The 24,197-nt window shown below is 39.8% G+C and overlaps 1 protein-coding gene across 2 annotated transcripts; it reads right to left on the reverse strand.

The window, feature by feature from the left end:
* Positions 1-258: 258 nt before the first annotated feature.
* On the reverse strand, positions 259-19,336 carry khdrbs1b (KH domain containing, RNA binding, signal transduction associated 1b). Of its 2 annotated transcripts, XR_003936601.1 has the most exons (10): positions 18,898-19,336; positions 17,150-17,271; positions 15,833-15,949; positions 15,409-15,555; positions 9,787-9,920; positions 6,592-6,826; positions 5,815-5,882; positions 5,428-5,486; positions 2,564-2,752; positions 259-325 (listed from the first exon to the last, which is right to left on the reverse strand). XR_003936601.1 is itself a non-coding variant. In XM_030147204.1 (9 exons), the coding sequence occupies exons 1-9, from the start codon at positions 18,989-18,991 to the stop codon at positions 2,646-2,648; spliced, it is 1,083 nt and encodes a 360-aa protein (XP_030003064.1). In that variant the 5' UTR covers positions 18,992-19,336; the 3' UTR covers positions 1,377-2,645. The 2 variants fall into 2 exon arrangements, 1 of the variants encoding a protein (XP_030003064.1); XM_030147204.1 differs by lacking the exon at positions 259-325 and having other exon boundaries at positions 1,377-2,752.
* Between the last annotated feature and the right edge of the window lie 4,861 nt (positions 19,337-24,197).

A 24,197-nucleotide genomic window follows, 5' to 3' on the forward strand; every position in this document is an offset into this window, starting at 1 on the left:
TTGGCTATGTCTTACTGGTAAGGCCAAAGACATGCCTTGTTAAATCATGGCAACTGAGTCCATGTGACACTTTTGCCCCAGTTTTTGACATTCCAACAAGCTGTTCCTGAGCGAGTGCAGCCATAAGAATCGGGCAAAAAACAGTCATCGAGGCATAAAACCTTATACCATTGCAGCTCTGAATGGAACAATATATGGCTGTAACAGGGAAGAAGCACCAGGTAAAGAGTATAATAAACAGCATGGAGGCACACCAACCTGTGGTTTGATGGTCTCACTCCTGCAGACTGTCAGTCTCCGCGCACTCAGTGACCGATAGCTGCGCCTAAAGGAAGGACAAACCCCAAATCAATACCTTGTCTAAAAACACTGGGAGAAACTTGAGACAAGAGATCATGCAATGTCTACAGGAGAAGATATGCTCATGCAACTCAAGCTTTCTTTTTTGGATAACTTTGTACAGGCAGAACCTTTTTTAAATATTACAGTAAGTAAGCAACCTTTACACAGATATTGCAAATAAAAAAAGTAACAGCAGCTCAACTGTACAGCAGATATTGATATAGATTTGGCTTCGTTCATTTTAGCAAGAGTTGCATTAACAGTATTCTATTATATATGTATATATAATATATATATATAAATATATGTATGTATGTATTTTGTTAGTACACAGAACAGTTATTTTGGTACATAAAATTCACTACTGTATGATATTGGAAGTTACATTTTTCTTACTTTTGAGTTTTTGTTGCCATGACTGTAATGATATAATATTTTAAGAAATTGTTCGCATTTACCAGCAAGTTTATGTCAAAGGATAAACACACTACGAAATTAAACATTTAGGGTTAGGTTACCTTTACAGTGGAGTTCTCTAGGTTATAACCATCCTCTCCATTGCACTGCCATTACTCTGTACTAAAGTAGCCATCGCGCCAGCGGCATTCATGACAATGAAGCCTAGACCTGAATGGTGGTTTGAATTCAGTTAATTTTCAGATGCTATGAAAGCAATTCTCATTAACGATTACGACCACAGGTAAGAGGATTGAAAAAGTCTTATACATACCCAGGCATTCAATGCTTTAGAACTCTATACACATTAGGAAGCTATCCAGGTTATTTTAGAGGTCTTACCTCTGGGTCCTTTTTAAAAAGTATAGAAAGAGAGAGAAAGAATAAGTTGTGCTCTTTTGATAATCAATCAAGACATCATTTAGTAGGGTTAAAGTCTTCAGACGTCAATACAATCATTTAGATTTAAAATGCGTTTTTGAATGAGAAACAAAGGAAAACAACTACATCTGACTGCTGAACGTTGTTTAAAAAAGGCCATTTCAGATTTTACTAGGACAGGAAACAAATAAAGCAAGTTAAGTTTCATAAAAAACAAACTAAGCTTTATTGACAAACTGCTGCAAAACATCTTTTGGACAGATTTAGTAACCTATTTAGGCAAGCTTACACATGTAGCATAATGCATTTTATGGAGAGGGTACAGATACTAGTGGCAGAATAAGTACAGTTAGGATGTTTTAAAATATGTACAAGAGTTCGGATTGAGCTGCAGGATCCCTTCTCTATAGAAAGAGAAGACCCATGTGGAGATTTTTGTCCCAATCCTTCTTTGTGTACTTTGTGCATGCAGTTTATAGAGAATCAGATCACAAATGAAGATCTGAACTGGATTTTTTTTTAGCATGACAGGAGGCCGTCTGTTTGGCCATGTTCTCAGAAACAAACATTTTGTCTTCAGTGTCTTAAAATTAGCTTTTAACATGTAAAACAAATTGAGGATATGAGGACAGTCCATCTCAACAGTGTCTATTAGGGCTATATTTCAAAACTCTAAGTACAATGACAAATATTGCTGCCTAAGTCTAAATGGACAACATTTTAGAACTATTTAAAAACAAGCCATCATCAAGAATGAATTGTACTATATTCCATTAACACTGATTCTTTAACCTTCACGTAATTTAAGTAAGATTGTTTTTTGTTTTATATTACATAATTGAACGTTTAAAAGGTCTTTTATTTTGCTATATTAACAGAATTTTGAAATGTAGCCTAAATGGGAATCTGCAACTGACCCTCGACAGATACTTTGTATTTAAAAACAATTAAAATGGATTCCTTAGACATGTGGATAATGCGCCACTACTTCCACTAGACTCCCAAACAGTTAAAAAATTAACGATCAACAATGCAAAAAAGCCAGAGGGGTGGGGGGGCAGAAGGTTCAGAGAAAAAAATACAGCAAAATAAACAAACTCAAATGAGAAACTAACAAAAAAAGGACGCCAAGGTCTCCTCTCTAACCCATCTAAAAGCCGCTTTGGTTGGATGGATGGTTGGCTGGTTGGCTGGTTGGTTGGTTGGTTGGTTGGTTGGGTGGTTGGTTGGTTGGTTGGTTGGAGCGACAAAGTAGGGGGATGGGGGAGGGACTTTGCGGTCAAATCTCAAAAAACCAGTTCCGATTTTCAGTTCCCAATTTTCTCGCTCGTAAAAAGTCCAGTGTAGGAAAAAAGACCAAACCAAAGACAAAACTGACAATTACTTTTGTCGGGCTGCTTAAAGCGAGAGCTGCCGTGGTAGACAGGCGGTAGTCAGGGCGACACGTTACGGGTGGTGGGTCCACTTCAGTACTGTCGGTAGGGGTGATCCCTGTAGGGCGCCTTGCCGCCTCTGGAAGGGGGAGGGGCCTTCCCGGGGGTTGTCCTCTGGGTTCCGTTCCAATCATCCTGGCCTGTAGACCACAAGACAAGAGTTCAATCCAAGTGCATCGCAAATTTTTACTGAATTTTCAGAAATTCTGCCAAAGAAAATGTGTATTAATGCACATTTCCATCCAGTGGTTGGTCCATTTAGACAGAAGCAGGTGCATATTTTACTTCCCATTTCAATGAAAAGGTCAAGGCTTGATATCAAGGTCCTGTCTTTCAAAGTTTGATTCACTGCTGCCTTGGTGGAAAATAAAATAACCTTGTTGTGACGTTAAGTACTGCGCTGTACTGTGTTTATTGAGGAGTTGATAGAAGTCTGTTGGATTTATTAAGTTACGTGTTATTCCTTTTCATCACTTCACATCTCTATCGTAGTAATTTATGTCTAAATCTGCTCTGTATAAGTCAGGGGTGTCAAACTCATTTTAGTTCAGGGGCCACATACAGCCTAATATGATCTGAAGTGGGCCGGACCAGTAAAATAATAGGATAAAAACTTATAAATAATATCAACTCTAAAGTTTTCTCTATGTTTTTGAGTGAAAAAAGTCACATTTCATAATGAAAATGTTTACATCTACGAACTGTACTTGAACATAACATCAACAAATATGAACAACCTGAAAATTCTTAAGAAAAATAATTGCAATTTTAACAATATTACGCCTTAGTTTATCATTTATACATGTACATCACAACTTACAGATCACAGTGGATCTACAAATACACACAACATTGAGTAACAGGCAGAATATTGTTAAAATTCCACATACTTAAGACATTTTTGTTCAGGTTATTCACATTTTTTTGTAAAAGGCTTGTCTGTAAATATAAACATTTGTGTAATTTTGCTGTTTTTACACTAAAACAAAGGGAGAAAAAAATGGTTTTCATTATTTATAGGTTATTATGATAGTATTTTACTGGTCTGGTGAACACAAATGTACTTTTTATTCATGTCTCCCAGTGTTCAGTTCCAATATGTATCGTCTTTTTTAACTGGCTGTACCACTATGTATTTTTGACTCTTGCCAAGTCTATACTGTTCACATGGCATAAAATAAACAGAGAAAGACGATTAAATCATTAATTGTGGTTATTTGTGTGACAACTCATTTCTAGGACAGCTTTCATTGTCGCTGCCTGTCTGATGCATCTGGCATTTACATCTTCTGTTAATTAATGGAACGTCTCATGGGTCAATACAGTATACGCATTAAAAGCCGTACATTTAGTCACCATTTACTCAATCAATGATCACCCTTTAACCCATTGTATATGTGTGGTCCTTGTTTTCTCTGTTTGGATTTGACGCCAGGAGCAGGTTTTGCTGTAATCTGCAGTGCTTACATCCTGTACACACTAGATAAAACATGAATACGATTTTATATTACAATAAATATCATTTCATTGCAATAAATATCACATTTTGTATTTATGGTAAATTTTTTGTTTTTGAGTTTATTTTTCATTTTACTCAGTGCAGAAAATTTCATCAGTATAATTGTATTCATTGTTTTCCCTCTCAAATATCTGTGTCATTCTGAGCATAAATAATTATTTTAAGCCACAACTGTCTGGTTTCTCCAACTCTCATTTGGGAATAAAAATCAGCTTTTACACTTCACTTTACTGCGATAATTAACAGTAATAGATATGAACATTTGTATCATGATAATATGTCAAATCAAAAAACTAGGTGTGATGTGTCCCAGTATTTTTGAACCATATAGTGTATTATTGATGATCATTACTGTGAATTAACCTATTAAAACTGCGTATGACTTTCACCACCAATTTTTCATCAAATCTGTAAAACCTGAGTCACAGCCTAAGTATCACAAATCTGTAAGTCTTTCCATGATTACGCACGTAGTTCACTCAGACATTTTCAGAAATTTGTTGCGACATGCATTGTGGGAAGTGGAGTTCCATGCACCTGCTTTTGCTTGGTCGACATGTTTGTTGTTGCTGCTATTGCCGCCGCGTGGAGCTCCACTTCCCATAATGCACGTGGCAACAAATTTCCGAAAATGCCCGAATGACCTACCGGCTGTGTTTGTAAACACATGCAGTGTTTATGGTGGAGTACACTTCGAAAATGTTCACCAGGAGTGAAGAGATTCAGGTGCGTAATCACAGAAAGACTTACAGATTTGTGATACTGAGGATATGACTCAGGTTTTACAGATTTGATGAAAAACTGGTGACAAAAGTCATACGCAGCTTTAAAGTATAGCGTCTCTTTCATTTGTATATCAGACAAACCTCCTCCGCCTGTTTTTAAATCTCCTCTTAAAACCTCCTGTTCTCCTTGGATTTATAACACTCTTGCAATGTTGACATTTTGTTTCTGTTTTATATTTTAACTTGTTTTATTTATTTGATTTTGATGTTTCATAATGCTTTTATTAATTTTTTTTTTATTGTGCTTTTAGTCTTCTGTACAGCACTTTGGTCCACTGTGGTTGTTTTAAAATGCTTTATAAGTAAAGTTGAATTGGATTGGACTGGAATACACCAACTGTACCCCACCAAGTGTGAAATTCAAGAAAAATTTCCTACACTTCCACTCAGGTTTTAAGTGCAAATTGAACAGTTGTATCTAACAGCAGGATGGAAATGTTCTTATTATCAGTAAATTAAATCAGCTTTCTCTGTTTGTGGTCAAATGTGTGCTCAGGTCTGTAGTCCTCACCGTATGATTCGTATGACTCGGTGGTCTCTCCGTGTCCGTAGTCATAGTATTCTGGCTCTCTGATGGTCAAAGACAAGAAGAGGGTAGAAGAGAAACATCACTTTTCATCTTTGAAAAACATGAATGTAATATCTAGAGGGAGGATAATTGGCTTTCACGAATAAGATCAAAGCTTGGCTCTTCAGTACGGAACATCCGAGTCCCTGCTGGTTCTCCCATATAACCACCATCCAAATCATGTAACCAGTATAATCTACGCTGCATTTCTGTGGAGTGGCTAAAACGTACTCCTGCTCTTAAATCCCTTTTTTGAAACTAGTAACATGGGTTACATGTGCAGTTTGTGAGAAGCAGGTGAAAAACCAAAGAGACGTGTGATTCACTCACGCCTGCGGCTGGCTGTAATAGCTGTCGTATGAATCGTAGCCCGTCTCTGTGTAGCTCTCGTCATAGCCCTGGAGAGGGAGGAAACAGAGAAACAGAGTGAGATTAGAAGAGAGGCTTCTTCATGAATCATGAATGTCAAGATGTCCCTAAAGTACTACGTTTGGACTAAAGCAAACACACACTTCCCCTATGTCTGGAGCATGTGAAATCTCTTATTCTTGTGTTGACGGCCGAGTGAGTCAAATCACAAACACAGTCTCATTCCCAAGAGCCACATGTTGACGAGGTCAGAGTTAGCCCCGTCTTCCTGACAATATTCATGCCACACCAGGAAAGCTCATCTTTTAGCTTTTAAATGCTGATTCCCCAGTGTTTGGGTTTTACAGCTGCTGACTGACATTAAAGTAAAGCAACAACTATTAAGCCATTCATTTATGGTTACTAATTAACTGAGTCATTATTCAATTAAAAATGGCACCATATTTCAGTTGCTGGAATTCGAACATGAGAATTTGATGCTATTCTTTGTTTTATCTGACACAAAACTCAACACATTTGTTCTGGCATCACTAAAAAACAGCTTAATAAATCACCTTCCACTGAGGGGAACGAAAGCCTTATTTTTAGCTTTTTTCGAGATTTTAGTGAAGAACCAAAATGGTCAATTTTTAAAACAAAGAGCAGATTATTTGGAAATAAAATATCTATTAGTTGAAGCCCTAAATGAGTCTTTAATCTGATGACTAAATGTGACTGACTGTAGACTGCTCTACTTACATATTCATCGTAGCTCTCTGCAGCTGCAGCAGGTGTGTGCTGGTGGGGTGGAGGTGCCATCCTCTGCGGGGGTCCGCCAGCTGGGGGCCTGGCGCGGGGTGCTGCGGCTCCCCTGGCGGGTGCGGCGGGCGGCCCTCCGCGGCCCGTCGGGGCACCCCTCACCGCGCCTCCTCTGGCTGGACCGCCTCGGGCCACGCCTCCCCTGCCTGCACCACGTGGAGGCATCCCCCTGCCCCTGGAGGACAGGACACAAAGTCTCAACCATGTGTGACTTCAAGATGAAAACTACAGCCTGTATGTGCAGTATGCCTCCGCCCACCAGCCAAGTCACACTTAGTGTCCACACTGATAATATATGCAGTGAAGACTCTGCCTTTTGGCAAATACGATGACATTCACTGATGGCGGTGGACGATATTTATCTGTTCAGTGATATTAAAAATGGTTTCATTAATCTGTAAGATTGGATTCATGCTCATTCACAGAGTGAGATGAAAGCCTCAGTGGAACAGTTATTTAGTTTTTTAATAATGAAGATTTTTGTTTCCCAAAACAGGGAATAAATAAAAACAACAAAATAATAAAAAACACCAGTAATCGTCCAAATTCTCATTTCAAGCATCAGAGTCTGGGCAGACTTTCACAATCAGTGCATCCCTAGTAACAAGTATTTTTTGGCAAAAGGGAAGTTTTGATTTGATTTGAGTGATTTATTCCAAACATGCAATGAAGTTTAACATATATGTGAACAAGTAAAACATAAATAATAATACAAAAATTAACAATCAAGACTATCTTAGACAGAAGAATAGCATAATAGTTTCATTTACATGCCTGAAAAGTTCATCTTTGTATCATGTTTTCCTGCATGTTTTAAAGAACTGCATTAAAAAATTAAAAACATTCAAATAAGCTTCTCACTTTTATATTTGCTTGAGATGTCTTTGCCTTTTTCAAAAGAGAAATCAATGTGTTCATAATTGGAGATGAAAATGTCTTTTCTGATGTCAGATAAATGTTTGCACGGACACAGGTAGTACTTCACTGGTGTTACCCATCAGCTGTTTCCACTTCCAGAAAAGCAGCAGCTGTTGTGTGGCCATTCTACTTCCACACTCAACACTGAAGTGGATTGAATTTGACAAACCCTGGAACATTTACTCCATTTCATTACAGCCATGTGCAGTGTAACCCACAGTTCCACCTTGTACATCCTACTGTATTATTTACTCCAACAATGTCCAGTGACGGACACATCTTCCCTTAGAGACTTATTACAGTGGACCATAGTGTTGAATAATGGCCAGAGTTTTTACACATTTTACTTTACGGTGACCTTTTGACTGTAAAATGTCACCATGGTTTCATTTCATCCTACTACACTGTAATAATTACCATGGAAAGTCTTGAGTTATAACTAAAACAATTTTACAGCCACATTTTAGCTCATCCATCCTGCACAAGTGATCATCAAATCGCTCCTCTTTAGTTCTATGTAATACTTGATTGAAATACACAGCCTGGATAAAAAAATTTAAAAAAAAGTCGCACATGTAGTATTTCACTGCACCACCTTTGGTTTTGATCACAGGAGACATTCACTGACATCTTTTTTTTGCCACATAATCCTTATGTAGTGTCACAATAAGGTTTATAATATTTTTTTTTCCATCCATAGTTGCATTCATTTTTGATTTTTGCATCAAGTCTTCTTTACATCCCATATTAGAGTCTGGACTTTATGGAGCTTAATCCATGTGTGTAAATGATGTCTCAATCTCCCTGAACCATTCTGTCACAAGTCTGATGATCCTGATCAATCCTGGCATTGTCCAATCTGTTTGACATTAGAGACATGAGAGGACACTTACTGCATCAGTTACAGTTAAATAACCTGCTACAGCTGAAATATTATTAACCACTGCAGTTCTTACCCATGGAAGGATCTGAACTACTTGCTTAGTTAAATCCAATGAAGGTCTTCTGTAATCAAAACCAAAGGTAGTGAAATACTGCATGTAGGACTTTTTCTTTTTTGGCTGGGCAGTGTATATTCAAGTCACTTTCACGCTGAATATTTAACTCATGACCTACACCGTCACATTATATTATAATTTAAGACACATTCGTCTGTTGAGATCTGGTCTCCACTAGATGCTGCAGACTCTACTTTTTTCAATGCATTGTGTACATTGAAATTAATATCACTAACTATACATTTGAAAAGCATTACATCAGTGGTTCCCAACCTTTTTTGGCTCGTGACCACATTTTAACATCACAAATTTCTGGCGACCCCAGACATTCAAAACACAGACTATTTTTTTGCTGAAATTATTTTTGCTATACTATGTTTCAAATTAACATTAATTTTAGACAAAATTTAGTCTATATAATGTATATTATTATGGACAGAGGCAGAAAAGCCAGGTGTAGATTACGGTACAAAGTTAGAATTTTATTTTCCTTGGTCAGGATATGTACAGTCAGTCCAGCTTGGATGTACAAGGCTGACAATTAATACTGAACAAACAAGAACTCAAACTATGAATTATGAAAGAGCTGCAGCATCTGAAACCGACCACAATGAACATTTGAAAGATAAACAGTACCACAGTGCTTCAGTTTCAGCTTCAGTTTGTCATGTCTTTTATGGATTGGGATTGTCTCTGTCAACTCACCATATATTTTTATTAGTACTTTTTTTTTTTTTTAATCAATTACTAGAAATTTCAGGCAACCCTACATGTGGTCCCAACCCCAAGGTTGAACAACATTGCATTACACAATGGTAAACACCCTGTATAGTCACTAGTAGGACACAGCTTCTAACCCTCATATTGTATTGTTTGTTAAGAATAGGTCAGCATCCAATTTAAACCTCCTTAAATGTTTGTTTTTGACTAAATTATAGGCAGCATGCAAAATGTGATCTCTGCAACTTCTGGGAGAAATGCTTACAGACACCCCATCAGCAAATGCGCCAAAAAAAAAAAAAAAAAAAAAACACGCAATCCCAGAAAATGCAGTATATATAATGCTTCTTCTGGCCTTTCTCAGCATTTTCTTTGATACAGTGATCTAGCAGCAGCTGAACAACAATGTCTTGGTGTTACCTCAGTGACCAGATGCGGTTATAAAATATGAACAGTGTGTGTGTGTGTGTGTGTGTGTGTGTGTGTGTGTGTGCCTCACCTGTGTGCTCCTCCAGGGGGGACTCCGCGGCCCCTGACCGGCATGCCCCCTCGGCCTCGGGCTCCGTGCTCCTGGCCTCCGTTCAGGTAGCTCATCTCCATGAACTGCTCTTGGCAGATATCATCCATCATGTCCTACACACACACACACACACACACACACACACACACACACATATAGAGGAAGAAAGTGAAAAGAGAGAGAGGGTGAGAAACCAGAGTACATGACATGGGAAAAGCGTGAAACAAAAATGAGAGAGAGGAGGAAAGAAAAGCAAAAGTGTGAAGAAAGGGAGTGCTGAATTGGAAAAAAAAAGGGAGTGAAATACAATTACAGAGCTGCTCACAACTCCTAATGGCAAGTGAGCAAGTGGAAGAAAAAGTCTCAGTGGCTGTGACTCAGAGTGTTAAAGAAAGGAGAGAAAGAGGAAGGGGGGGGGGGGTCGTGGATGTGGGAGGCTGGAATGCATCCATCCACACTTGCTGCCTTCCTGTGCCTCCACCTCAAGCACGAAATGTTAATGACTTCTCCCTGCACTTTCCCCAACAAGTCTTGCGCGAACTGCATGAACGCTTTCCTTATTTTATCCGCGAAAAACAATAAGTTGGGGTGGATTAGGTGAGGCTGCCTGTCTGAGCAGCACAAATCCCGCAGTAGCACAATCTACCGCTTTTCTTTGGGGTGAGAAAGAGCCGCTGCTGTGACCCAATCAATTCTTTTTCATAAATCAGACAGAGTGGCGACGGAGTTCTAATGATAGTAAGGGGAAAAAAAAAGAGTCAGATACTAGAATATGCAGCAGCGGCTTTCAATTTATCTGCAGAAAAACCTAGCAAACACATTTGACTGATTACAAATTCATCTCAGGCGTGGAAGCGGCGTGGCTGCATCTGCATTTAACAAGCCGGCGAGCTGACGTGTCTTTACCCATCAAGGTGTTTAGATTAATGAAGTCGAGTGGAGGCAGAGAAATTCTAAGGAAAATATCCAGTAAGTGTGACAGTGTTGGGAAATAAAAGGCCACTCTGTCATGCAGAGGTGAGGCTGTACTTTAGCATTTTCATTAGTGAACGTGCAGGTACAAAGTTCTAAAAGAAAGAAATAATAAATAAAAAGACAACAAAAGAGTCAAAGCCTTGTGGAATACATAAAGAGAAATTCAGGTAATACATAAAACATTTGAGCAACAAATCACATCCCTCCATTGAGAGTCGTTTTAAAATTCATTCTAAATGAAGGCGGCCGGGTCTGACAGATTATGGTCTTAAATTGTAACGACAGGTCCAGCTCTCTCGCAACACGCCGATGCTGTTATCATAACTGCTTCGTCAGCCCATTCATCTCACCTCTGATCCAAATCCTCCTTTCTTCTACAGAACCCCCTGCACGCTAATTAAAAAATGTAAGGCATCTCACAAAGCTCGGGCCCTGCTTTGGCATGAGCCTTTGTTAGAGCGGTGTGACAGCAGACTGGGGCTGGCCCGTGCTCAAGAATCCCTCAGCATAAAACCAATAAAGGGAAGGAAGCGTGGGCCGCCGCTGGCTGGAAATGTTTCCACGTATCTGTCTAGGAGGCTCTCCAGCTGATTCTTCTTCCACTCCCTCAAGTCTGAGACTCAGGGTAAAGAGATGCAGTTGATGGACAGACGTATAGGCAGGCGGATCGAGGGGCCGTGGGGAGTGGGGGGTGGTGTATGATGATGAGTGTGTGTGTGTGTGTGTGTGTGTGTGTGTGTGTGTGGGGGGGGGGGGGGGTAGCCCTGCTGACACAGTGAAAGCGACCCAATTCCTCCTGTTAAGCTGATTGCTTTACGTGCCTGGACTGTGCCATCAGGACTGTTGGCTCCAGGTAAATACCCACTCCATCTCCTCCAGCTGTCCTACGAGGCCTCCGTTTTCTGCCCGGCAACCCACTCAGATCGCAATATGTTCTGAACTACAACTAGACAATGATAAGAACCCATACTCTGCACGTTTATACAGATCAGTATCTCTACTTGTGTCATCTGATAGCTGATAACACTGCTTTCTGCACCACAATCTGGTGCTGCTGGATTGGGGGCTACTAATCAAGATTCAAATTTGGGCTGAAAGATATATCGTTATCGTATCGATATCTAGATATGAACATTCAAGATATTAATATCGAAAAAGCAACGATACAAAAAATATAGATTTCCTGCATGTACAGCTCTGGAAGTCACAACAAATTTCATTTATTCGTATTTTATGTTAATGTTGATGACTGGCAGTGAGTTCTTATAAATAAAACTGCACTTTCCACATTCTTTTGTATTATGATGTTTGTATTTTTCTGAAAAATGCTTGGTTTTCACCGAACCCGTAGTCATATCGTATCGATATCGAGATATCTGGCATGAATATCAAGATATGAAATTTTGTCCATATTGTTCAGCCCTAATTCAAATTACACATTTAACAGCTGTATTGCTACAGTTTTACATAATAAGGCTTATTTTGTTTGTGCGTGTATTAAAAGAATGCTCAGAAGTTCAGTTAACTTTATAAGAAATGCAACTAAGACAATGGTTTCCAACCGTTTTTGGCTCGTAACTCCATTTTAACATCACACATTTCTGGCGACCCCAGACGTTCAAAACGGAGACTTTTTTTTTGCTAAAATTAATTTGTTTCTGATCATGTAGTAGTTTGCTATACTACATTTCAAATCAACGTTAATGTTACATGACATTTAGACTATACAATGTATATTATTATGGACGGAGGGAAAAAACAAAAGGTTGAGACACATTGGTCTGTTGAGATCTGGTCTCCAGTAGATGTTGCAGACTCTACTTTTTTTAATGCATTGTGTACATTGAGATTAATATCGCTAACTATACATTTGAAAAGCATTACACCAGTGGTTCCTAACTTTTTTCACTCATGACCCCATTTTAACATCACAAATTTCTGGCAACCCAAGACACTCAAAACAGAGACTTTTTTTTTTTTTTTTTGCAAAAACTAATTTGTTTTTGATCATGTAATAGTTTGCTATACTATGTTTAAAAGCAGCATTCATTTTTGATGACATTTAGTCTATATAATGTATATTATCAAGGACGGAGGCAGAAAAGCCAGGTGTAGATTACTGCGCAAAGAATTTTAAAGAATTTTATTTTCCTTGGTCAGGATATGTACAGTCAGTCCAGCTTGGATTTACAAGGCTGACAATTAATACTGAACAAACAATAACTCAAACTATGAATTATGAAAGAGCTGCAGCATCTGAAACTGACCACAATGAAAATTTGAAAGATAAACAGAACCACAGTGCTTCAGTTTCAGCTTCAGTGTTTGTCATGTCTTTTATGGATTGGGATTGTCTCTGTCAACTCACCATATATTTTTATTAGTACTTTTTTTTTTTTAATCAATTACTAGAAATTTCAGGCGACCGCATTTGAATTCCAGGTGACTCCATGTGGGGTCCTGACTCCATGGTTGAAAAACACTGACCTAAGAGCTCATTTCTTTGACGATAATGCATAGATTTGCAATTATTTATTCCAAATACTGTTTTCTCTGACTACTTACAAATGGTATCAGAAAAAAAACAAAGACACATTGGTCGAGTCACACTAATAACCCATCAATTAAGACATGTCAAGGTTCTGACACGGTGTTATTTTCTAATCTGTAACGGCTTTAACAGAGAGCTGATGAAGCCTTATACGCAAAGTCCTGTCCTTTCATCAGCACTGGAACATGACACAGTCTAACCTGGTAAAAATGTGCCTGTATGTGAGTTTTAGGCTTCCAGACTTGCTTGTTCTGTGCAGATGTAACTGTCAATTCATTACCAGCCTGACCCATACGGCTACTTCAAACACAGTATCAGCCTGTGCAATTATATAATCACAAATTAAAGGTTCAGTATGTTCGTGGTGACAAAGTTCGCAGATGTAGTATGGTTGGAATTTGCATTTTAATTAGTCAAAACTATCCACAAGAGGCTTTAATTCGGAGCTGCAAAAACAAAAACATTAATATTGCGATTATTTGCCAGATACTATAACATGAGTCACGACTTTCAAAGATTCAAAGATTTTTATTTTGTCAATTTGCTCAATGCACCGAACATACAGAGAACTGACATATCGTTTTTCTCTCACCTTGAAAAGAAAAAAGCCGTGCATTTTTTTAAAGAGGTAAAAATAGAATAAGAATAAATAGGTGGTATAAAGAATAAACTATAATAGAATATGAGGTTTATATGTAAGTCAATTTACAATAGCAGCGGTAGTGCAAATCAGCAACGGTTATGAGGTGAATAATGAACCAGAACAGCATCAGATATGACAATAACAGCAGCAGTTATGATAATAGTGCAATATTTGGAATAAAGTGCAGTAGACAGTCAGCAGCAATGTGAGAGTATCACAGAATGTCGTCTACTGAGGCGGTAGAGGTAGAGACTGGTAATTTTGTTCATTGCATTTACATTAAAAAATATAAAAGCCTTGTATTTTTGCTGAGGTCTGTACCAAACACACACATTTACACATCCCTGCACCGCCACAATACTGGGTATGTTGGAACACATTTTTACCTTAAATAAAAAAAGGCAGCTCATGACATGTGGATAGTGCATTTGGCCATACTCCGATTTTTTTTTCATCTTTATGCATTAATTTAGAAGCAAATCCACAGATTCATCAGTAGTGGAATTAACCCTTTTATGAATGATTTTTTTTTCCCTGAGTGTTTTAATTCCTCTTTAGGCATGAAAAAAACAAAACAAAACAAAAAAAACAACAATTCGATTGAAATTTTTTTATGAACCTATTTTTCATAGAGTTGCAGAAATATCCACTCAGCTGGAAACCATGTGTTGAATTTTTGAAGCAAAGAAACATGTATTTACTGATCTACTGTGTGAAAACTATGAAATTAAAACATGTTTAATACTGCTAATCGGATGTTTTCTCACATTTTAACATACTCTAATACTAGTTACTACTTACTTCATGGAGATAATATGCAAAAAAACCCAAAAAATGTCACAAAAAAAAAAAAACTGTCGAGTACAGTCTAATAGCAATTAGCAATTGATTTACACTCAAACATGTTACTTCAGATCAGGTTTATCAAGAACAATAAAGTTACAGTAATGGTGTGACTGTCAGTGTATGGGATGATGCAGAAGCGTCCACTGTGTTGGCTGATATGGAACTAAAACAACAAAATCCATGAAAATACAAGAGAACAGTTGTAGACCAGCTGTCCACTGTAGTGACCACTATGCACGAAAGGGTTAACAGAATTCATCATTGCACTTTCATTCATTTAAGAAGTAAAAACTAACATTTTGACTAGAATATCTTGCTCTACTCTCTTTATTTTTATTCCAAACGCCAAACTTTGATATTTTCTGTCATCCCGTAGGACTGTGGACGCTGTTGTGTTTGTCAATACAGTTGTCATTTAACAGGCTAAATGATGATTTTAACAAATATATCAGCCAGTTATTTAATGATAAAAGACAGTGTTTGTTGCAGCTTCAGAAAATTCAATAAAACAAGTCAATACATGGTTTCCCACTGGATAAAAACAAGGCCAAAAAACAAGAAAAAAATAAAAAATAAAAGAACTTACAGGAAAGAGGAATTTTTTGACCTCCTCCATGGCGTGTGCCATACGCAGATAGGCCTCGGGCACGGGCGCAAACACCTCGATGAACACGTGCAGCTCCATGGACAGGTGGGCGTACTTTGGCTCGCCGCCTTTCCTCAGCCCCTCCTCCTGCAAACAAAGAGAAAGAGTCAAACGGATACGAAAAGTAACACTGGCATTTCCTTCCTTTATGTAGGTTAATAATTACATCAAACTGGTTCAGGAACACATTTAGCAGGCGATCCTAAAAACACATCCCAGAACAGATGTGCAATGCACCGATGCCCTTGTCTACCCTGAGTTTACACCATCTGGACTCTCTGCCATCACTTCAAGCACAGGCCAGATGTGTTATGGCTTCAGGTAGCCTCCTCACAGGTGTGTGTGAGCGCAAACAGTGCGTTACCTTGGTTTTGTCTCTCATGGATCCTTTGCCCAGAACAGAGATCTTCGCTCCAGTCTCTTCCTGCAGACGTTTGATTGTATTACCCTGAGGTCCCAAAATCTTCCCAACGAAATTAAACTAATAGCAAAGAGAGAAAGCAAGCACAACAAAATTAGCCTGTCAGTCACAAGCATGAGAAGCTGAGTTTTAATGCCAGGAAAGAGAAAGAAAGAAAGAGAGAGAGAGAGAGAGAGAGAGGGAGGGAGCAATCACTGTCAGGGGTCTTGTTGTGTGTACGCTGCAGACTTAAGTAGAAGGGGTCGATACAAGCCCTTGACAATTCACTACAATCATCCGAGCACTGAGCCAAAACCAGCCACCTCTTCAATCTTGGAACAAAGTAATTATTGTGTATATGAAGTGTCCTACAATTAGTTGTCACCTCAAACTCATTTAGCAAAAGAGTCGCCCCAGGGGGACGCCATTCCACCTGGAGTTGTGTCAAAAGTAGCTTTTCGGAATATGAATCCCTTGTTAGCTTTGTCATCCCTGACACGCTGGGATCTGATTTAGAGACTTCAACCAAATGTGTATGTGTGTGTGTGTGTGTGTGTGTGTGGGGGGGGGGATCAAGACGGCTGCGTTTAACCGCCAGAGCAGCTTTCTACAGCTTATTGATCTGAGGCGTAGGACAGTACAGCGCCTATAGATCCTCCTCTTATTAAAATTGAAAAAAAAAGGGCTTATTAAAGGGTTTCGGGCAAGCAGCCGTATAAACTAGAGTGACCTGAACTGATGCAAATACACGTATCAATATGCAAATGAAGAATTTAGCCGCTAGAAGTCGTTTCGCACATGACTTTCTCATGGATCAAGGCGCACGATCAATGAGTGTACACGTCTGAGTCAGATATAGATTAACTGATATGATGGATCCACTGTCAGCAAGCCCCCCCACCCGTTTACTGAGCACAAACACAAGAAGTGGTCCCAATCTACTGCCTGAATTACAGCGCCATATGGAGCCATCATACGCATGCCGATATTAACATTTTGATCCTTTTAGTGATAATTCAAAAACATTCTAGAAGCGGCTGTAATTATACTCTGGAGCTTAAAGATCAAGGTTGAGAGAAGTAATTTGAGACTCTTAAGTAACCCCGTGGCTTTGTGTAATTGAAACCCGGCTGCAGGATAAATTAAATCAAGAGGGGTTCATTGTCGGGGTGAGAAAAGAAGGAGGAAAAAAAAAAAAAGCACAGAAGAAGAAGAGGGAAGAGAAAGAGAGAGTAAGGAGGGGTGGGGGGGGGGGGTAGAAGCACAGGTGCAAATGCTCACCTTCGGGTACTGTTTAACAGGTATGAGCACTCGTTCCTTGAGTTTGATGTTCTTTGTTGTGAAAAGGTCCAGGTATGTTTCTGCCTCCTTTTTAGTGTCGCCTTTCTGGATTCTATCAATTTCTAGAAGTGGGGGGGAGAGGGAAAGTATTCATGCAATCAGGCACAATTCAAAGGCACATTTAGGTGCAGAATTTCTTCAATAAGTAAGAGCTCATTTGGAGACTGGTTGTGAAAAGCACCAAGGTAAAATCTGACTCAAAATTGAACATTTCAGAGACATTAAGCTGAGTTTTCTAGCAGGTATTTTATTAGAAAGCAGCTTCTACACTCACTTGTGGAGGAGTTGATGCGATGCCGACAATAAGCTTCGCCTGTCATGAAAAACCCTAATTTTACCCGGATTTAAACATCACCACCTGGTTTTCTCAAAACAGCGGACCTGCAGTTGGGAACTTCTACCCATCATCTTGCTTCCCCTTGTGCTACACCTCCTCCTGTCACCTCTTCCATGTGGCAGAGCATCCACAGAAGCACTGCACCTCAAACCACCTCCTCTCTCCTGGCCGTGACAAGTCCTGAGCCTGTGATGTGCAAACATGTCAGCTTCCCCACAGTCCACCAGCTGCAGAACAGGGAAGCCTCAGTGGATGTCAACCCCGCGGGAAGCTATGGCACACACACTGACACGCTCATTGTCCATTTGGATCATCCTCACTTTTGATTTTTTTAAGATACCAAGCCAATGTTCTTAAGAAATTGAGTTAATTATTAATAGCAGTGTCTCATACAGTTACAACAAATGGACAAAACAAACCACTGAGCTGATTATCAAAAATGATCAGCCCTTAAAGAGTTTTTTTTTGTTTGTTTGTATTTTTTTAACATCCCTGCTGCTCCCTCTGGTGACTTTATCATGCTCCTGTGGTACTTTCTTATATATTACAAGATTCTTCCACAACAGAATTAAGTAATAATAATAAAAAAAGTCCTATTCTGTCCCCTTAAAAATGATTTGTACACCAGACTGAGGCCATGCTCAGAGCTGCCTGGTAAACACAGGGGCCAAAACACAATGTCAGGAGCAGTGAATCTACAGGACACCTGCACCCCCCCTGAGCTGCCAAGGCTCAAGGACACTTCAGCAGACGCAGACAGCGGGACTTGAAGGTCTCAGTCACCGCTAGGCCGCCTCTCAGCTCTTAAAACGCCGAGGTGACACCCCACCCCCCACCCCCTTACCCACACACATACACACACCCCAACCACTGGTACTGACACACATTTAGTCTGCTGCGCAACGGAGCTGGCCGACAGTATCAACAGGGGACTCCGCACCGAAAACAAATGAGCGTCTGTCGGAATAAAGTCGGGCTTTTAAGTTTGGATACAATAGTGACGCGCGTCAGGACAGAAATGCGCATATTCACTCCACTTAGAAGCGCGTCTCACCTCCTGGTTATTTACAATCTCACACACCAGTCATCGTTTTTTAAATCCACTTATCTCCGTTTATCACCTGAACTAATCGCAGATGAGTCACAAAAGCACTTTTCTGAAATAATGTCTGCGTTGTGGGTAACGGGCCACCCTGCGTCCCGTCCGCAAAAAAAAAAAAAACGCACGGCGCTCCAGGAGTGGAGGTGCGCTTTAAGGTGCGTTCACGAACCGTGTGCGGCCCCTAGTCTGTAACTCTACCGTACCCCGCATTCTGAAAGACAACATAAACACCACATTCGCCCACTTTACCTGCGTTTAAAAGTTTCGTGGCGTGCGTAAACGACGAGTCCAGGCTGTCCTTCTCCGCCAGCAGCTCAGGAAGGTATTTATCACCGTTCTCCATTTTGAGTTAATTTCGGTGCAACAACAACAACAACAAAAACAAAAAAAATCTTGAAAAAACCCCAACAGTAATAGAAAAAGTAGTCCAGTTATGTAACTACGGAGTGCCGCGTATCCTCAGTGCGGACGGCGCTTTGCATGGGGCTACCGGGCGTTTCTGCGACGGAACGGGTCCGCTACTTTGCGCCTATGTGGTTTCCACACTGGCTCTGCTCCTGTCCTCTCCTCAGCTGCGCTGGCTGGATGGAAATGGGAGAACAAAGGCTGTGAGAGACTGGAAGAAGAGCGATCCGACTCCAGCCGACGGAAGTGAGCTCAGAAGGACGTAGATCTCCGGACTGACGCCGCCTACTGTGGACTGTGTGGATGCGCGCCGCCTCCTGTAGAGATAATCCCACTATCAGATTTTCAATACGGGTGTGGGTGTGCCCGATGGAGTGTGGTCTATTGTGACAAAAGTGTCTAGACTGCTCAGAGGGTATGAAGTCCCCCACTAGTGGGTTACTGTACTCTGTAGATGACTGACACTCATGTAAGGACTTCTGGAGCTAAAACATCCATGGATGCGCAATTATCTGAACCAAAACTGACCTGTACTCTGAAATGATTATTGTTTTGGGTGTCACTGATAATTATAGTGATCTATCTTCAGTTGCCACTTTACAGGATTTTAGCAGTTGGTCTTAATTGTGGAAATGTTACAGTTTTGTCAAACTGGATTTACCTAATGACAGTGGAAAACCTTAACCCTTTCATGCATGAATCTTCATGAAGAGTGAGAACCTTCATCAAGATTTTTTTTTTTTTTTTTGAGTGTTTTTATTCCTCTTTAGACATGGAAAAAAATAAACAATGGGTTGAAAATTTTTTTAATGAACCTATTTTTCACGGAGTTCCAAAAATGTCCACTCAGCTTGACCTCATGCGTTTAATTATGGAAGCAAAGAAACATGTATTTACTGATATATTGTGTGAAAACTATGAAATAAAAACATTTTTAATGCTGCTAATCTGCTGTTTTGTCACATTTTAACATACTCTAATACTAGTCATTACTCACTTCATGGAGATATTATGCAAAATAGTAATAATAATAATAATAATAATAATAATAATAATAATAACAACAATAAAAACCTTTTAATTGCAGGTTGATAACAATAACAAGCAATTGATATACACTTAAACATATTACTGCAGATCAGGTTTATCTAGAACAGCAAAGTTACAGTAATGGTATGAATTACAGTGTTTGAGATGATGGATTAGTGTCTACTGTCTTGTCTGATATGGAACTAAAACAACAAAATCCATGAATATACAATAGAACAGCTGGAGAATAACTGTCCACTGTAGTGACCTATGCATGAAAGGGTTAAAGTGTACCAGGTCATATACAATTTGGATGTTTGTTGCTGTAAAAAAAAACACTTAGAGATCAAGAAAACAATAAGAGGTGATGTAGAATTTGTCCCACTTTATGCATGGACCCCTGAAGATGTGGCATTTTCATTCCAGGCTCTTTACTGCCCCTTAGTGGCAGTGCTGATCATAACAGAGTGGTGCTCATACACCTGGTCCATCAGAGGAAACCATTTCTTAGTCCTTTCCCACTTTCCCCTCCAGACTTCTATTGATTCAAAAACACTTAGAGAGGGGTGTGCACAAGTGAAAAGAATTCCCCGAATAGGCTTTTCATAGAATGATTACTCAACTCATACAGAGGTAATGAACCTGTCATGCCATTTAGTAGAGCACAATAAGGCAGAGAGGTTAGTGATGGCCTAATGCATACAAAGAAAGACCAGCTCCTTCTCTATATTTTAGGTACAGTTGTGTGTATTATCTGCAGGCAGATGCTCTTTGAACAAACAGCAGAAACTGCGGGTCATTTGTCAGTCCGCCACCGGAGTGAAAACTATTAGGATTGACCGCAGGTGTACCCAGGCATGCATCTGCTCAAAACAAATGAAGGCAAAAATTGTCTGCAATAAACACTTATGGGAGGCCGAAGACCCGCTCTAACTATCAGCGTTCAGCTTGATCTATCTCTGACCATTACAGTGTTATTAGTGTTGGGGGTGGCAAGGTTGTCCCGACTCCTCTTGTCATTGACAGAATGGATAGCCTGTGAGCTGAATTTCAATTGGCTCATAAAAGGAAGAGTTACTTCTCCTGGCAGGTGGAGAGGTTCCAATCCGATAGCTCGCTCTTCTCCTCCTTCTGCCTGTGTGGACTTCCCCTGTCCCTTAACATACAGATCCACAGACTGGGGTAAACAGGGGCAGATGGAAGGGGGTAAACATTGGGGTTAGGCTTACATGAGCGGCGGCTGTTTGAGATCTCTGCAATCTGACCGTTTTTCACGCCCCAGTGATGCCAAAAAGTGGTCAGGATTCAGTACTCCCCTTGAGTTTTATCCTTGTTAGGGCACAGGAGTCAATGAGAAGATATTTAGAGCATTGTGTGAATCTGAAACTATGCTAAAAGCTGTGCTTCACCCGGAAATCTTTGTAGCAGCGGTGCTGTGTAATCTAGCAGCACTAGGGGGATCTGGGGGCATGCTCCCCCAGAGGATAATATTGCAAAGCAACCCTTTAAATTGTGACTTCTGGTGAGTTTTGTAGAAAGAAATTGACACATTGTAACTTACAAGTCACCAGATTTAAGTTATCTTGGACTAGTTACCTCATTTAAGTACCATTTTGGATTGATTTTCAGCCTTAATTATAACAAAGACACTAGGAAAAAATAATGTGCCATTGGTAAGGTTTTATTGCAGCCAATTTAATGGCATAGGCCACATCTTCCATTTGAACATTTGAAAAAAAAAGAAAATAGGAAGATGTTGTAGTGCTACTGTTTTGTCCCTCGACACTTACCGTAGATGTAGTAGGATTGATGCATGATGGGACAGGTTGTACGAAAAAAACTGCATGTCTGCAAGTGAATGTATGAGCGACAATAAAGACAACACAGAACTCTCCAAAGATGGTTTTTATTTAATGCAACACAGAACTCTACAACTCGGTTTCTTGTCCATTTTCCACACTCACATTTTCTTGGTTTGTTTATTTTTCCGCCTCTGACCTGGATCAACCTGGTGACATCCACTCATGTCATCACGGTTCGCTCAGAAAAACCCAGTTTTACTTGGTGCCTCTTGGGAACCAAATTTTTGGTTCCTGAATGCTCTGACTTTCACTGTGAACACGTCGGCCGGTTTGAGATTAGGTGCGGGAACCAGCACCAGCACGGTTCTCTGTCAGTCTGAAAATGCCACGACAGTATACATCTGGTTCTACAATGTTTCTTTTCCGTTCTATATGGATTCCAGATCGTTTGCTTCAGTAGCGTAGTCAGAGTGGGTAGGGAGGGAGGAGGTTGTGTTATGATGCCTAAAGCAATAGCCAAGTTGGTTAACTAGCAGCAAACAACTTGTAATAAAATTTAGCACATCATGTTACTTCAAAGTCAGTGGGGTTTTTTTGTTGTTGTGTTTGCTGTTTTGTTGTTGCAGTGGTGCTGAGAATTCAGCGGCGCAGCTACAGAATGTATATAGGGGAAACCCTGCTAAAAGTTCAAGTAAGGAAATTCTTAGTCGCTCCTTACGGCAGATTTCACTGCAATATTTATTATTTATACAAAGCTGTATAAGAGCCTCCTACACCATGCTCCGGTGTGTTCTCTGGTTAGACATCTGACATTTACACAACTATCACTAAAAACATATTGAATAGCTGCTGTCAAGATGGGAAAATAGGCACACTAAACGCTTTGCATCCTATTTTAACTGAATATTTCATCCCAGCCCACCTGCCTGAAAAAAAATAGTTGCTTTTATATGTTTCTGTACATTTCTGTACAGCACAGATGCCTATAATCCCTATGTTTCTCCATCAAAAACATGTCATAATTTTAACATTTGCACATGTGTATCATAGTACAATACATTAACTCTGATCTCCAGAACTGTTTTTGCTTTGCTCAACAGGCAGGAGGAGGGGAGTCGGCAAGTATACAAAATCAACCACTATGCATCCTGACTCCCACAGGTTTTATAACATTAGGCAATAAAAGCCCTGAGTGGAGTAAGAAAAAGATTGTGGTTGTGGTTACTAAATTGGCCCATTATCACCAGAAAAACTACAATACGGGCTGATTATTTGCTGCAGACCAGAGCACAGGAGACAAGTGTCGGCGTCTAGTTTCCGTCTGAAGTTGTTGGCCTTTGTAATGTTTATCACAGGTTATTTTATCCCTTTTCCACTCTCCAGCCAAACTATTTTAGTGCCTAACTCATTGAACTTGGAATAAATAAGTTGGAATAAATCTGCCATTTGCCTACTGTTTGTGTAACTGTTTTCTGTGTCACCCATGCTAGGTGAAACTATGTAAATATCAGAGAGAGGAAGACAAAAATATCCAAGTTATTGTAGGGATCTAGCAGGTGGACAGGAAATGGATGAGTTAGAGGATGTGCTTTGGCAATAAAAGCCCAATATGAAACTAACTGCATATGATTGGATTTCCCAGGACAGACGTTAATGCATGGTCACAATTGGGATTTTGTTGCGGTGAAGCTGGGAGTCTGATTCAACACAGTCACCTCAACGGAAAGGTGTGATCATCTGTAGTCTGACTATGGCTTGTAGAAGACTGATGTTCATTGACACGTGGACAATATCCTGAACGGTGGTGCGAAGTATTTCTGTCAGGATGAGTTTATTCAGTCTGAACTAACTGAATCACAAACCTGAAGTTGGATCTATTTAAGGTATGTCATGAGATGCAATGAAAGTGATGTATACACCCAATCAGGCACGTCAAATTCAAGTCATTGGAAGGAATTCACCTGGAAAAATATTGTCAGATTTTTCATTACCCCCAAATTTAAACAAATGCAAAAGGGCCTACTGAATTATGGGAATTGTTGGAGAAAATGTGGGAATGCCCTTGCAGACCATTTTCACATTTTCTGGGATTGTCCAAGAATGAAACCTTACTGGACTGAAACGATGAAAATGAATAACACAATAATGGGGTTTGAGAATAAACATGATTTCTGCACAGTTTATCTTGGAAATCTACCACCCACTGTCAATTCTAGAGACAAATACCTGATTAATATCATGATGGCAGCCTGTAAAAAAGCCATAACAAGAAAATGGCTGAGCAAAGAACCCCCAACAAAGAAGGAATGGACT

The sequence above is a fragment of the Sphaeramia orbicularis genome, chromosome 11, assembly GCF_902148855.1.
Source record: "Sphaeramia orbicularis chromosome 11, fSphaOr1.1, whole genome shotgun sequence".
NCBI classification, from domain to species: Eukaryota; Metazoa; Chordata; class Actinopteri; order Kurtiformes; family Apogonidae; genus Sphaeramia; species Sphaeramia orbicularis.

Bases quoted from the DNA above. Each gene is read 5' to 3' on its own strand.
- khdrbs1b (XM_030147204.1), bottom strand. From the start codon at position 18,991: ATGGAGAACGGTGATAAATACCTTCCTGAGCTGCTGGCGGAGAAGGAC. The intron at 9,921-15,408 runs GTAAGTTCTTTT...GTGTGTGTGTAG, and splicing joins TCAAAAAATTCCTCTTTCCT to GACATGATGGATGATATCTG. The intron at 5,487-5,814 runs GTGAGTGAATCA...TTTGACCATCAG, and splicing joins TATTACAGCCAGCCGCAGGC to AGAGCCAGAATACTATGACT.